This window comes from Saccopteryx leptura, chromosome 5 (genome assembly GCF_036850995.1).
Source record: "Saccopteryx leptura isolate mSacLep1 chromosome 5, mSacLep1_pri_phased_curated, whole genome shotgun sequence".
NCBI classification, from domain to species: domain Eukaryota; kingdom Metazoa; phylum Chordata; class Mammalia; order Chiroptera; family Emballonuridae; genus Saccopteryx; species Saccopteryx leptura.
The window spans coordinates 47,127,509-47,144,211 of NC_089507.1; the positions used below are offsets into that span (position 1 = coordinate 47,127,509).

Sequence of the window (16,703 nt, forward strand, 5' to 3'; positions counted from 1 at the left end):
AGCCAAGGCTCCATTGGAGCAAAGTTGGCCCAGGCGCTGAGGATGGCTCTGTGGCCTCTGCCTCAGGCGCTAGAATGGCTCTGGTTGCGGCAGAGCGACGCCCCCTGGTGGGCAGAGCATCGTCCCCTGGTGGGCGTGCCGGGTGGATCTCCGTCGGGCGCATGCGGGAGTCTGTCTGTCTCTCTGCCTCGCCGTTTCTGGCTTCGGAAAAATACAAAAAAATAAATAAAATTGTTTCATTCGATTTTAGTTACCATTTAAGAAACTGGAAAATTATAATAATTTTATTTATTTATATACCAATGAATTATTTAAAATGAGTTCTTTGTTGTGTTCAAAGTTTTATATACATATATATATATTAGAATTTTTTTTATAACAAATATTTTTTTATATATAGCAATAACACATTTGGTTATTGTAGTTTCAGTTCAAAGAGAAAATAACATTCATGTATAAACAAATTTCTTTACAATAGGCACCATAAATTTTTTATAAAAGTTTTCATCCGAATTATGTACTTTTATGTAAATACTATTATTCCTAATAAATTATGTGTAAATTTTATTCAGGAATATAGCTCACACATTATTGATATTGTAATAAAATAACATGTATATAAAATTATAACATATTTAAAATATTTTTAAAATAATAAAAATAAAAATTTATGATTAATATTAGAGCTTGAGATCCTAACAAAATACAAAAAGGACAAATGTTATATAAATTAGAAACATTCAGATTTTGAGAACACACAGGATTAAAAACATTTTAAAAAATAAAATAAAGCCTAGTGAAATTAACATTTATAATTACTTCTCAGATGCCTTTTATTATAGTTTCTTATTGCAAGTTTATGAAACCAGCCTGACTAGGCAGTGGCACAGTGGATAGAGCGTCAGACTGGGATGCAGAGGACCCAGGTTCAAGACCCCGAGGTCGCCAGCTTGAGTGCAGGTTCACCTGGTTTGAGCAAAAGCTCACCAGCTTGGACCCAAGGTCGCTGACTCGAGTAAGGGGTTACTCGGTCTGCTAAAGGCCCACAGTCAAGGCACATATGAGAAAGCAATCAATGAACAACTAAGGTGTCACAACACGGAATGAAAAAATTGATGATTGATGCTTCTCATCTCTCTTCGTTCCTGTCTGTCTGTCCCTGTCTATCCTTCTCTCTGACTCTCTCTCTGTCCTTGTAAAAAAAAAAAAAAAAGTTTATGAAACCAAGAAAATGCTTGCACTCAGAGAAGTTGACATGTAAATTGTATTACTGAAATAAGTAAGAAAACCTAAGCCTTGTTTAAATTAAATAATTTCTATATAAACACTGAGGTACCCTTTCAAATAAAATAGTATTACCTCTATGAGTACCAAATAATAATCATTTAAAAATATGCTAAAACACCAGTATCACATGACAGTCATTTTTTTTCCCAAAATGTTACAGGAATTTTATATGAAAATTAACTGCAGTGTGAAGAAAGTAATCAACAAATGACTGGTCTATTATCCGTGGATTAATTATTAAGCTTCATGATTATAGGAAAAAGACATAATGTACATGTGTATATGCCAAGTTAACTTATATGTATTTTGTTTAAAAAGATATATTTTCTTAAATACAAAATTTCTATATTGATAATATAGTTTACCAAATATAAGTACAGATGAAACTGGAAAAAGAAAGTATCTATGTTGTAAATTTTATATCTTGTTTGAATTTTTTTCATTATAACCTGTAAAATTTCAGGGTTTATATTAACTGATATAATTGCCTAGTGACCAGAATAAAAAGACTTTTTAGAATCAGAAAGGATTTATAAGTCTGTTGAAAAGTTATTGATTGCCCTGGCTGGTTGGCTCAGTGGTAGAGCGTCGCCCCACATGTGGAAGTCTCGGGTTCGATTCCCAGTCAGAGGACACAGGAGAAGTGACCATCTGTTTCTCCACCCCTATCCCTTCCTTCTCTCTCTCTGTTTTTCTCTTTTTCTCTCTCTTTTTCCCCCTCCTGCAGCCATGACTCATTCGAGCACGTTGGCCCAGAGCACTGAGGATGGCACCATGGCCTTGCCTCAGAAGTGAAAAATAGCTCAGTTGCCTAGCAACGAAGCAGCAGCCCCAGATGTGCAGAGCATCGCCCCAGAGGGGGCTTGCCCAGTGGATCCCAGTTGGGGCGCAGGCAGGAGTCTGTCTCTTTGCCTACCTGCCCCTCACTGAACAATAATTTTTTAAAAAGTTATTTATTAAAGCATTGGTTTCTAATTGTTGATTACAGTAAAAATGACAGGGACATTTGCCAAAGTCACATTGTCTTCAATTGTAAAAGGAAAATATAACATTTATAGATACCTTCAATTAGTATTGCTATGAGTTATATTTTGAATAAAGGCACAAATACAGTGAAAATAAAATGAGAGTCATAAGTAATAGTTGGCTCAGTATTAATAGGATTTGTGAGGAGTGGTAAAAAATTGTTACAGTATTATCTATGAATCTCTTTTGTTTATATGTATATATACTATTTATTTGTAATAAAAGTATACTTACTATACTATATTATACTATTCTATTGTTGTAATTTTGAAAAGAGCCACAGTATTTTGCAGATTCTCCCATCAAGGGATAGAAAATTTTTTCCAGACCTTAAATTTATCTTGACCTCTGATGTGCTTTAATCAAAACATGTGTTGAAAGTGAGAATGCATAAGTTGCAGATCTAAGACACAAGATGCCATGCATTTCTACTGCTTCTGATAACACCCTTGATCAGCACCATATAAAGAAGCCTGAGCTAGCCTCCCAAATGATAACAGACACACAGCCCTGTTGCTCCTATTCCCCCAGCTAACTCCCTGGTGAGGGTCACCCACCTACTTGGCAACTGGCCACAAATGTATGAGTGAGTCCAGCAGAGAACTAAATCACCAAATAACAGAATAAGGTGATAAATATTGGGCTTTGTGTTAAGCTACTAAGTTTTTGAATATTTTGCTATTTTTTTTCTTTTTTTTTTAATTAATTTATTTATTTATTTTAGAGAGGAGGGGGGAGATAGAGAGAGAGCGAGAGAGAGCGAGAGAGAGAGAGAAGTGGGAGGAGCAGGAAGCATCAACTCCCATATGTGCCTTGACCAGGCAAGCCAGGGTTTTGAACCGGCAACCTCAGTGTTTCCAGGTTGATGCTTTATTCACTGCGCCACCACAGGTCAGGTGAATACTTTGCTATTAACCAATAAAGAATTATTAAAAATATTAATCATTTAAGCCCTGGCCGGTTGGCCCAGTGGTAAAGCATCAACCCAGTGTATGGTTTGGTTGTCCTGGATTTGACTACTGGTCAGGGTTCACAGGAGAAGCGATCATCTGCTTCTCCATACCTTTCTCTCTCTCTCTCTGTCTCTTCCCCTCCTGCAGCCATGGCTCGATTGGTTCTAGAGCATCGCTCTGGGCGCTGAGGATGGCTCTGTGGAGCCTCCACCTCAGGTGCTAAAAATTGCTTGGTTGTGAGTATGGTCCCAGAGAGGCAAAGCATCGGCCCTAGATGGAGGTTGCTGGGTGGATCCTGGTATGGGTGCATGTGGGAGTCTGCCTCTCAATCACCCCACCTCTCATTTGGAAAAAGGAGAAAAAGAAAAAATATATATTAATCATTTAGACTAGACCATTTAGGTTTGCATAAGTATTGTTTTTGTTTGTTTGTATTTTTCTGAAGCTGTAAACGGGGAGAGACAGACAGACTCCCGCATGCGCCCGACCGGGATCCACCCGGCATGCCCACCAGGGGCGACACTCTGCCCACCAGGGAGCGATGCTCTGCCCCTCCGGGGTGTCGCTCTACCGAGACCAGAGCCACTCTAGCGCCTGGGGCAGAGGCCAAGGAGCCATCCCCAGCGCCCAGGCCATCTTTGCTCCAATGGAGCCTCGGCTGCGGGAGGGGAAGAGAGAGACAGAGAGGAAGGGGGGGGGGTGGTGGAGAAGCAAATGGGCGCTTCTCCTATGTGCCCTGGCCGGGAATCGAACCTGGGTCCCCCGCACGCCAGACCGACGCTCTACCGCTGAGCCAACCGGCCAGGGCCTGTATAAGTATTCTTTATGGCAGTCATACAACAATGAAATGACCTAATGACTCATTTGAAGATTCCCCTGCTTAAGTAGCTCATGACTATAGCTCAATTATTTTATTGTACAAATTACAAACAAATTAAAAAATATGACTTTACATTTAAATATGTATATTAGACTTATTAATCACTTGAAAGGTTAATTCTGTTGGGTAATTAACTTGTTTACTTTTTGTTCTAGGATGGTATTTTTAAGAGATGTGTTAATTACCTTTAAAAAATACACCAAACAGTTAAATTTAATGTACAAAAACTATAGCACTGTGAAATATGTCATGCATTTAGTTATAACTATTGTGATTCACAAATATTAGATAGTTAATATTGGTATTCAAGATACTTTATATAATATTTACTTTTAAAAAATGCACATTGCAGTTAAACTGAATTGTAGCAGACACATACAAACTTATTATGTATAAAATATTAAAGTGTGTAGTTTATTCCCCTGATGAATCAAGGTAATTCTCATTCTAGGACAGAGTATATCTTGAGAAGTGAGTTAAAATAGGTAGCTAGTTATATCAAAAAGTAGGATTTTTACATAAACATCAAATATTATTAAGCTATCTAGTTTGAATATTTCTCTTTCCTGCCCTACCAAGAGAAGAATAATTTAAACGGTTCTTAGAATCTGAAGCTTTGTGGCAAATAGACTATTTTGGCACATATTTGTTGCATTCCTGGACCCCACTTCTGTCAGAAGTGATGTTGGTTCATGTTGGACTTCACTCCCTGGCTTACTTTGGGAAATGAAATATAGGCAGAAGAGGCAGTTTGTCCATTTTAAGTAATAGGTTTGAAAAATGTGAGTTTTCACATATCCATCTGGGACCTACCAGGATACTCATTTGTTCTGGAAGTTGCTTGCTCTTCTTATTACTGGGACTTGTCCCTGCACTTACTTGCTACAAGTTTACTTATCTTCCTGCTTAGAAACCAGGCAGTTAAGATTACTAAAACTAAACAAATAAGTTAATGGAATTTTAAATGAAAAAAAATGAGACTCCATATGTGATTAAAACGAATAAATTAAGCCAGGGGTCCCCAAACTATGGCCCACAGGCCGCATGCGGCCCCCTGAGGCCATTTATCCGCCCCTCCCCACCCCCGCAGTCGCACTTCCAGAAGGGGCACCTCTTTCATTGGTGGTCAGTGAGAGGAGCATAGTTCCCATTGAAATACTGGTCAGTTTGTTGATTTAAATTTACTTGTTCTTTATTTTAAATATTGTGTTTGTTCCCAGTTTGTTTGTTTACTTTAAAATAAGATATGTACAGTGTGCATAGGGATTTGTTTATAGTCTTTTTTATAGTCCGGCCCTCCAATGGTCTGAGGGACAGTGAACTGGCCCCCCATGTAAAAAGTTTGGGGACCCCTGACTTAAGCACATAAATTTTAAAGTAAATATCTTTGTTGTAGTCTTTGCTTACTTTGCTGGATTTATAGTGTTTAAAATATATTTTTTCCCTCAATGAATTAGCCACTCAAAAGAATGTTTTGTATATCCACCATGTTGAACTCTGATTTAGTCATGTGACTTGATAACCAGTTAAATGTGAGAACAAGCTGTTTAACATCCAAACAGAAGCTTTAAGAGTCAATATGTTCTTCCTCAACCATTATGAACTGAATATTTGTGTCCCTTCAGAATTTACAAACTGAAATTCTAACTTGCAACGTGATGGTGTTACGAGGTGGGATCTTTCGGAAGTCATTAAGTCATGAAGGTGGAGCTCTCATAATGAAATTAATGTCCTTGTGAAAAAGAATCCAGAGAACTATTTAGCCCTCTAGACACAATGAGAAGATGACAGTCTGCAACTGGGAAAATGATACTTGCCAGAGTCCTACCATGCTGGTGTCTGGATCTTGTACTTCCAGCCCCCAGAACTTTGAGAAATAAATTTCTGTTATTTATAAACCACCACTCTATGATGATTTATTATAGTAGCCCTGAAGATACCACCTCTCTGTTCACTTTACTTGGGAACTGTGACAATGACAAATACTGTTTTATTTCCCTGGTTCCAGAATAAATGGAGCTGAGTAAAGCCCCAGCTCATCCTCTGAGCATGTCATGTGAGTGACAATAAACCTTTGTTGTTACAAATCATTGATTATTTAGTCATTACTTAGTCTATCATGAACAGTACTGTTATTTATTGAATATTGTTTATATTCAAATAGTAGCAAGATTTATTTTCAGTAAATGGATTAAATTTATTAATGATAAGAGACCTTATATCTTACACACTTGATAGATACAGATATATTCAGATAGTAACTTGATCATTATAAACATATTCTATAGTATATGTATTCCATTTTCCTATATACACTGTGAGTGTTCAACAAGGACTCACTTAGATCATATTTTAGAGGTGATGATGACTAAAACTAGGATGGTAACAGTTCACAGAGATATATTATATATATATAATAAAATGATATATTGACTGATTGGATATACCATATTTCCCCATGTGTAAGATGTTCCCATGTATAAGATGCACCTTAATTTTGGGGCCCGAAATTTGAAAAAAAAAGAATGTATTGCATAAAGTTATTGAACTCAAGTTTTATTCATCATAAAATTCATATAACTCCTCATCACTGATAAAGCTCCTATCCATTAACTTGTTCTCATCTGTGTCTGATGACGAATCACTGTCTTCATATATTGCCTCATCCTCAGTTCCATCTGTGGCATTTGAAATGCCACACTCCTACAACCACTGTATAAGACGCACCCAGGTTTTAGATCCCAGATTTTTCAAAAAAAAAAGATGTGCTCTATACATGGGGAAATACAACAGCACAAACAGAAAGAGATTCTAGAGAGTCAGAAGATTGATAAACTAAGGTAAGACTTTTTCCGTAACTAATTAAAGAATTCGTTTCATAGGTGAATTCTTCATTGAAGGGCACACTTGGATCATCTTGCAATCACTTGCCGTGTCTTGGCCTCTTCAATCTCACAGATAAATAATTGTGAGGCTATGGGAAGATCTGAAAAACAATTGCTTATTCCATCACATATACATTATGTATCATACAGCTGTACACATTGTCTCTTACTTTTAAGAATGATTCGATTGTGTGAATAATTACAAGGGACATAATCAGGCAAAAGAGAAATGGATATCTTTGTGTGTAGAAGCAAAGAATTTTGAATACAGATTTTTTTTTTTATAATAGCACTGTATAGACCCAAGAACAGTTAGCCTGAAAATTATGTATGTTAGTCAAATTGTGTCTACATACTTAAACTGTGACATACATGGACCATTATATTATGGAGATTCTATTATCAGCAAAGGCCTAGGAAGACATTATATTTATACGATGTCCGATATGTTGACTGAAAACTAAAAGCAAATTAGTAAACTTATGAATCTACTTTAATTATATAAATGTATTTGATTTATATCTTCATATATTAAAATGAATCCGATTTTATTTTAGCAAACAAGACCCAGGTGTTGTGACTGCTCTGCTGTTTATGTTCTTTCTATAATGTAAAGAGTTAAAAATTTTACATAAAATAGCTCTTGAGATAAAAGTAATTTCTTTGGATAGGTATTAAAAACTATCCTTCTATTTAAAAAAATGAATATATTATCTGAATAAAGGCCTCAGGATTCAGTGTTAAATTCTTGATTGCATTAAGTTTAGATTATAACAGAATTTTATTAAATGAAATTTATGAGAAGTGGATAATAAATCTTTGTTCAATGGCATAGAGACCAGTTGACACATAAAGGACTCATTTACACAGCCAGCAACTCATCAAATGTTTTGCTAAAATAAATTCTTAATTACACTTTGATTTATTAAAAAGGAAAAAAACCCCTAATAATTGCAAAGTTAAAAACACCCGAACATGAAGCAATATTAAACATTTATTTTGAAATCAGTAATATGATGAAATGAGAACAATTAAAATGAGAAAAGTAATAATTGATTTATATTATACTTTTCACAAAATGATGTTAGAATGATGAGTTTATAAGAAGGCAGAGGTACAGCATTCTTTGATTTAAGACTAAGATTAATTCTCCAATAAAATATCTGTTATCTAGCTGTAGTAGGCAGTTCAAAATAAATCTGCCTAAAAGAGAATTAACTTCTCATAGGAAAATAAATGAGTATGACATTTATAGGCTTTATGTGGCTACAGACTGGCAGCTCAGATTACTCAGCTGAATCCCAGTGGATCAACAGGGACTGAAAATTATTTGATGACTGCCAGTTAGAAATCCACTAATAAAATATAATATACTAATGTATCAAAGCAGACAAGTTTGAGCCTTTGAAAGTAGGAAGTGGGTCAGGAATTCATTTTCACCTCCTTCCTAAATTCTCTGGAGGTGTCTCTCTGACAACGTGCCTTCAGTCAAAGCCTGAAAGGCTGAGAATGTGAGGCATTTAGAGGAGATAATTTCTACTCTGAGATTACCCTCTTCTCTCAGATATATCCCCGTGATGATCCTACAGAGTGCTGGGATTGTTTATAACTGGAAGAGATTACTATAGCCGTTCGTTCTCTATTTCTTCAGTAAGAAAGAAAATTATTTATTTGGGCTCAGCAACACTTTGTTCATGCCTGTTTTTGAATGTTTATATGATCTTGTTTGTGACTATACTTCATCAGAGGTCACAATACAGTGAACATCTGAAGAAAAAAGAATACGCTTTTGGTTTGGTTTGGTTTGGTTTGGCTTGTTTTTTATCCTAGTGTTTCCAGGAAGATTGGTCTTTTTCAATGTATATGAAGAAAAAACAAGCAGCAATGAAGAAAAGAACAAAGGGAGCGAAGGTCGAAGGACCAGGCCTTTCTAGGATTATGTCCCTATTCTAGTAGGTAGTATTTAACCGAAATCAATTGAAAGTATTTAAGAAGTAATGGCTTCAAACATGACTGCCCTTTTAAACATTTGAGCTCTTGTAATATAGTCATGAAAATAACATGATTTTCACCACAGAAGGTAAGATATAATATAAATATACATGAATCTAAGATCACTCACATTTATGTATCATTTTGGATTGTGTTGAACTTAGATGCCATCATTATGCTAATTCTAGAAAAGTACATATGTCATGCCTATGCTTCTAATAGAGCATGCACTTGATTTAGTTTTACAGAAAATGATCGTGGCCATTATCTCTTTTGAGAGAAACTCTCAATTTTGTAATATTTGGTGATATTCAATTTTGATAGTACATTTTATAGGCAATTTATTATTAAAAGGGACTTTAAACACATTTCTTTTTTTCTGGGTTTGAATGCCAACTGATGTTATTTTATGTCTACATATAAAAAAATAGAAAGGATGCATAAAAACTTTCTTTTGTCTCAAATGGAAGGGCAGGTAGACATCCCTTAAAAACATGATCTCTATCCTGAAACACATTGTCTCTGTCAGGTATCAGACACCCCAGTCAAGAAATTAAACTGAACATGAGAACTCTGGCTGATGACAACTCAGTATCTGTCAAGTGGGGGAATAATAGTTAAGAGTAAGGCACAACAATGGACAACTAAGGTGCCGCAACAAGGAATTGGTGCTTCTCATCTCTCTCCCTTCCTGTCTATCCCTATCTGTCCCTTTCTTTGTCTCTCTCTGTCAGAAAAAAAAGAGCAAGGTACTAAACATACATTAGCCAGGTTCAAAACTTAGTTCTAATTCACATTAGTTTCTTCATTTCAACTCTGTGTACTACAATTTCTCCTCTGTAAAGGACAAGATTAATAGTACTTATATTATTTTATAGAAAAGAATTGTAAAGGTCAGAGATACAGAATCATATGGAAGCTTATGAACTTTCAAATACATCATACTACATAATATGGGGGACTGAAAAGGGGAGTGAAAAGGGACAGGAATGGGAAGAAAGGGTGGGAGAGTGGAGAAAGAAAAACAATGAAGAGAAGGAAGAAGAAGAAGGAGGAGGAGGAGGAGAAGGAGGAGGAGGAGGAGGAGGAGTAGGGGGAGAAGGAGAATGGAAGAAAAAAAAATGTCATTTACAATACATGAAATTCAGAAAACTGTCATGAGGCCATTTTAAAACAGGTGCCATCTCACGTTACATATGAACAAATGGAGGTGCTAACTAACTGGCCCAAGAAAATATTAAAAGTGGTAATGCCAAAAACTGAGAATTCTCAAAATGTCTAATTAAATTATTAAAAGTGAAATTTTTATACAGTCTTGTTATACTATAAATCTCTCTACTGTTTCTGGTAAAAACTGGTATTTTTACCATTAGAAGGATTGGAAAATTGAGTGCTTTATTTTATTTGTAAGAGTTTTTAAATACTTTTGAGAGTTTTGACATAGAGCAAATTAAACAATAGTTGAAAGAAGGCACTTGTGGTCAAGTTCCTTGAACAAAAGATTAACAAAAAAAGAAGAGGATGATATTGGAAACATTTATCAACTCTACCTTTTAGAGTTCTTGCTATGGTTTTGAATCATCAACTTATCACAAGACAAGCTTTTGACATTTTATGAAATAGAAGTGAGACAGGGATAGTTAGAAACTAGAAAAAAATGTATTGTTAAAATTTTAAAATGTATATTTGCAATATATTTTTGATATTCCAATTAATACTTACAAATAACACTTAAGAATATATTTTAAATGTTTTCCAGTTTATCATTTTAGTCAGTCATATTATTTTAAATATTCATGAGAAATAATTAAATTAATTAAATTTCCCATCTGTATTGTCTTCTTTATGAAAATCTTGTTAGATTTTGTAAACATAACATAATGATCTGTTAGTAAATTATACACTGATACAAAGTTAAATTTTATACATCATTGTTGGGAGCAACTCAGGAGAAATATAAGCATTCAATAAAATGGATTATTTAAATGTTTTTTTTCTATGAGCATATTTACATTTATTTCAATTATAATATGATTTAGAAAAAGTATAAATATTTTCAGATATCATACTTCTCTCCCTTAATATTATCAGTGCCAAACATGTGAGGATTGTATAATCCACATGTCTATAGAACAGGCATTGATTTATATATTTAATACATGTTCGTTAAATATTTTTATTTTTTATGTGTGTGTGTGTGTGTGTGTGTGCACGCCAAGCACTGTTCTCAATGTTGGAGATACAGGAATGATAAAAACTAAATCCCTGATTTTGTGAAACAGGCAAACAAAAGGAAGGGTAAATAATAAAAGCAATTAATAAATAAGTCCTAGTAAAGAAATAAAGAAAGGAAGGATAATAGAAAATATTGCCAGATTTTGCAATTTTAAATAAGCAGTAAGAATATTTCCCAAGAAAAAATGTGACTGTTAAATCAAGACCTGAAATAGGACATAGACTAGTTTTGAGTGGTGAATGATATTATCTGACACAATTTAACAGGCTAGTTCTTGTGCTGTATAGTATTAAAGGCAGAAACAAGTAAAATTTAGGAGTTCTATCTGGAAACGTAGTTAAAATTTTTCATTGTCTAGATATATGATAAGGCATCACTGTGAAGATACATTGTATATATATTGTAAGATTAGATGAGTTGTGATGCTCTAAGTGTTTGGCTTGAGCTATTTGAAGAATGTGATTCCCCTATTGACCTGAAAAATCTTGTGGAAACTTTTTTGAAAAGACCAAGTGTTCAGTTTTAGATATACTAAATTTGAGATGCCTAGTAAACATTTAGATAAAAAGATAGATAGATAGATAGATAGATAGATAGATAGATAGATAGATAATAGATAAATACATACATACATACGTAAATTGATTTGAAGTTTAGGGGAGAGTGTAAATTGCAGTTAAAATTTTATGAGTTATCAAAAGTCAGATGATATTTAAAACTATGGGACTCAATAAAGTAAATGACCTAATATGGGAAAAATCCTAATGACAGAATTGGTGGCAGTTCACAACAAATAAGTCAGATAATGGACAAACAGCGAGAGGAAAGAGAAAAACCAATAAAGGAGGTTTTGAATAATGAGTGCAGTATGATCCTGGAACTCAAAGAGCAAAGTTGTGTTAAGAAGGATGTACTTAACTGGTAGATGTTTCTGATATACTGAATATGAGAAAGTACAAACACTGGCCTTTGGATTTAGCAAGGTATTTACCACGGCCTCTGGTGACCTCAGCAAGTTCATCTTCTAGAAAGTAATGAAGGCAAATGTTTGAATGGAGTGTTTTTAGGATGATATGAGAAGAGAAAAATAGGAGCAGATGAAATAAACACAATTAGAGTAATGAGAGGAACCGACAGAAGCTGGAGAAGATACTTAAGGCAATAGAAAGTGTTTAGTTTGTATGGTGTGTGTGTGTGTGTGTGTGTGTGTGTGTGTGTGTGTGTGTGTGTGTGTGTGTGTGTAGAAGAACATGATTCAATATATTTTCTTTAATCCTAAGAATTCTCTCAATGGTTTTGTCTCATGAATATATGAGTGCATACTTTGTTTATTCTGAAGTTAAGATTTTAATATCTAGAAGAAAAACACAATTTCTACAAGAACTCAGCATATATTACTAAGATACTGACATCCAATTCAAGATATATAAATATTTTTATTTAACCTAAGTATTATAACAAATGTCATCGAATAATTATTAAAAAGTCAAATTGAAATTTTGTGCCAGTATCACAAGGTTCACTTATTATTTCTCATATTTGTACATATATTAAATTTATCTCTCCAAATATTTATTAAAACTACAAAAATATTTCCCTATTCTGTTCAAGGCACTATGCTAAGCCTATTACATATCACTTATCTATTTACTATATGCTAACAAAATAGATTGTATTAGTTTATATTCTAACTAAGAGTCCTGGGACCCACTATTAAATGACTTTCCTGAGCTTTGATAAATAGGATTGATGTAGCAGAGATTCAATTCAGATATGTTTGCTTCTAATGTACACGACCTTTAACTTTTACAACTTTATTAGACAGTACTTACTGAAATATAAGGGATAAATCATAAGAAATACGTCTTGTATACTGGAGAGAACCAAATACAATGAAAGATGCTTAACATAACCTTACTATTAATATAGCTGTTAAGTTGTCTAATAAAGATAACTTCTTGAATAGCAAACAAAGTCAATCTTTTTCTTGTAGTTACAAATTGGAACTGTTAAGATTCATAATGAAAAAAGAAAGTAAATTATTTCAGATTTTTAAAAATATAACTGGTCATCGTTATAAGATAATTTACCAAATTACAAAGCTAAAATAAGATAAAATAAAATTCAGTTTCACTGACAGTTCAAAGATTTGGATATAGTAAGTTGCATATTATATGGTATTGAATGTCTAATAAAGTCTGGTGAGAATCCAGAATTAACCTACTGAGTTTGCCTAAAGGTTTTACTACTACAAATACAAATACTAGTACTCTTACAACTCAAATATGAGATTCCTGAACAAAATTTTTATCTTTAAAAAATGCTGGATTTCTGCATGGTGAATTTGGGTTTTTTGCAATTTAATATTACTAGAATGTAAAATGCCATGTCTTAGCTTCAAATGTGAAATGTAAATGTTTGAGGAAAATAATTAGGAGCCCGTCTATTTCTCGTTATTTAAGATAACTTTGTGTCAAGGTTTAGATATATATCAGAAAGGACACAATAACCAATCTCATCTTAGAATATTGATTTTTGTAAATCCTTGACTGATTTAATATCCATTTGATTGATTGCCTTTTTTCCCTTAATTTAAATGTATTATTTTAAAATATTTGAATTTTTAATGGTGAGATATTACATATGTCAGTAACTTCTGAATGATAATTTTTTTCTTTTATTTTTATGATTCAAAACTATAAAAACTTTACTGAGATGTTATTCATAAGTTAAATTTTTATACATAATATATGTATTCATCATTTACATATGGCCCGGTAGTACTATAGAAAAAGAATATGATTTAAAGTTGCATAAAAGTGGTTTTAAATCCGTTCCATTTATGTCTTATATGAACTTGTAAAAATTCTATCTTTCATTTCCATCTGTAAAAAAACAGTGAATATTTCCCAACTAATAGGCTTATAATAATGTTATAATTTCTAATTATGAAAGTATAATAATTTCTTGGCAACTAAAAAAGTAAACAGGTCCTTCTCATCCTTATCTAGGAAGAGGGCTAGAGCACAGTTAAGTGGAATCAGTGATTCAATTTTATTTTTAGAACAATATCACAAAACCTAACATGTCAGTAAAGAAATATAAATGAAAATATAGTTATTTAAAATATTAATCTTTCTCATGATAAATTAACTAGTATCTTTTCAAGCTTTTGAAAACTAGAAGTGTTTAGAATATTATACATACACATGTACATCTGCAATGTAGATGTACTTATATGATACTGGAAGTATATATTTTTATCTTAGTAAAACAACTGAGATATGAATATAAGTGGATAACGTCAAGCAATAAATTCTCTTTAGAAACTTGAATCCTGTAGCTTTGAAATAAGTAAATCTTTCATTAAAGTAAGATGTTCATTTTTCAGGATGAACTTAAATTAATTTAAAATAATTAATGTCAGGATTTCATCGTATATGTGAAGTATAATTTTTGGTACCTTCAGTGGATTTTGCTTGCTATTTTCTGCACATACTATTAATGAAAATATGAATATAAAACAAAGTGCATAAAGAGAAAAACCTACAGGCATTTCTTCAATGTACAGTGAGAAGGTGAGTACTGACAATTTGCCTCTTGACAATGGTGAATGCTAGCAGGAAAACCAGAACCTAGTAATTATTAGCTACCATTTAAGTTGATTGTTTAAGATGCAGTAAATATCTTCTATTAAACCAACATATTAAGTGTCTATTCTGCTCATCAAAAAATTAACAATAAAACCAGAAATATATTTAACCAAGAATCTTGTCAGCATTTCATTAAGAGATTTATAATTGTGGGGGCAGATAAGAGAAATTTAAATAAATAAACTCACCTTATCCACGATACATATCTGCTTCCTTGTTTGAGCATCAAGTATTTCAATCTCAAAGTAAGTTGTCTTTGACTGTTTAGCTGCTGCAGTTGACTTTAGAGGGCCTGCTGAAAGCACAAGTTGCGAAAAAGAGTGAAAATTTCTCGTATCCTTCTTCGGTATGGACCGTGTAGCTCCTTGGGGGAAAAAATCTCTTTTGCGTTCTGAAGCAAGGGACTTTTGCCTGTTCAACATTGTGTGAATTTTCAGGAGAATGTTACATGTCAACAGGGGACACTTTGCAAGTGTGTTTGCTTCTCACCACTTAAATACTTCTGGTGAAACCAGAAGGTCAAGTGGCATGCCATTCCAATAGTTCAGTTTTATTTAGCAGGATTGAAGACAATGACTGATTTTATTTCTATATATAACACACCATTGTAAATTGCTGCCGGGTAGAGGATTGTTTTACCGGCTTTCAAATTATTTCTTGCTTTCTCCTTTTATCTCTGCCTCTTCATAGGAGCTCTGGTATTGCAAATTCTGAAGCAAGAAAGGAATAGACAGAGTTTTTATTATCTCTAAATTCTGGATGCACTCATCTTCAAACATGTATATAATTATGCACATATTCATATTTAAACATATTTTAAATTAGCTTAGTGCTACCTCATAGTAAATTTACAAACACCTATTACATTATAACATAACAAATTTTTTTTTAATAAGTGCTGCCTAAGATAAAGACTTCTGGCATATTTTTAATATATATATATATATATATGATCATATATATATATATATATATATATATGATCCGAAATGGATAACTACTTTGCCCCATATGGGATAAGAAATATGGTGAGTTGTCTATGAGTTTGGAATATGTAAAGATTAATTTTATAACTTAAAGAAAAGGAACTAAGCCTTATTTAACATTATGATACATTTCATATTACTGGAAAATCATTGAACATATCTGCCAAATCAGTACTAAATATTATATTTACCACAACACTAAGTTTTGGAAATTTAAATAGTCCCAATAAACAATGATGAATAATAAACAATCCAGAAAGACAGGTTTATGAAAAAGACCTAAGTACTCTGAAACATGGAAATCCGGTGAAGAGACAACTAAAAAAATCCAAAATATATTGCCACTGATTCAAAGAGATATTACAAAAAAATATTTTGAGAAGCTATTTTCAGTAAAAACATTAAAAGGAAAATGGCTAAAATTATTGAAGGTGAAATCTGTATATCTATAGCAGACTAATTTTACTTTATAATTAAATGAAATAAAAAACTCATAAATGACACAGTTTGAAGTAGGAATTTTTATACTAACTGCATTTATCAGTAGTCAAATATGAAGAAGGAGTTAGGCTATCAGTACCCATTACCCTCATATTGTGCATATCTTTTTGACAGAAAATATTATATTTTAATTTATTTACCATTTAAAGTGTTACTTCTTCTTAAGCTATTTTAAAGAACTAATAGCCTTAATTACAGAGCAATTTTAGTTAGAAAAATTTACAGACCCTGGCTGGCTAGCTCAGTGGATAGAACACTGGCTGTGTGTATGGACATCCGGGTTTCATTTCCTGATCAGAGCACA

The 16,703-nt window shown here is 33.2% G+C and overlaps 1 protein-coding gene across 5 annotated transcripts in view; it reads right to left on the reverse strand.

The window, feature by feature from the left end:
* TECRL (trans-2,3-enoyl-CoA reductase like) overlaps nucleotides 1-15,473 on the reverse strand; it is an 81,812-nt gene extending 66,339 nt beyond the window's left edge. For 2 of the 5 annotated variants that reach the window (XM_066386190.1, XM_066386189.1), the window contains exon 1: nucleotides 15,101-15,464. In XM_066386190.1, the coding sequence (XP_066242287.1) occupies nucleotides 15,101-15,334 (234 nt within the window). In that variant the 5' untranslated portion in view covers nucleotides 15,335-15,464. Of the gene's footprint in view, nucleotides 1-15,100 lie in introns of all 5 variants that reach the window. The other 3 variants (XM_066386188.1, XM_066386187.1, XM_066386191.1) reach the window with 3 other exon arrangements.
* Between the last annotated feature and the right edge of the window lie 1,230 nt (nucleotides 15,474-16,703).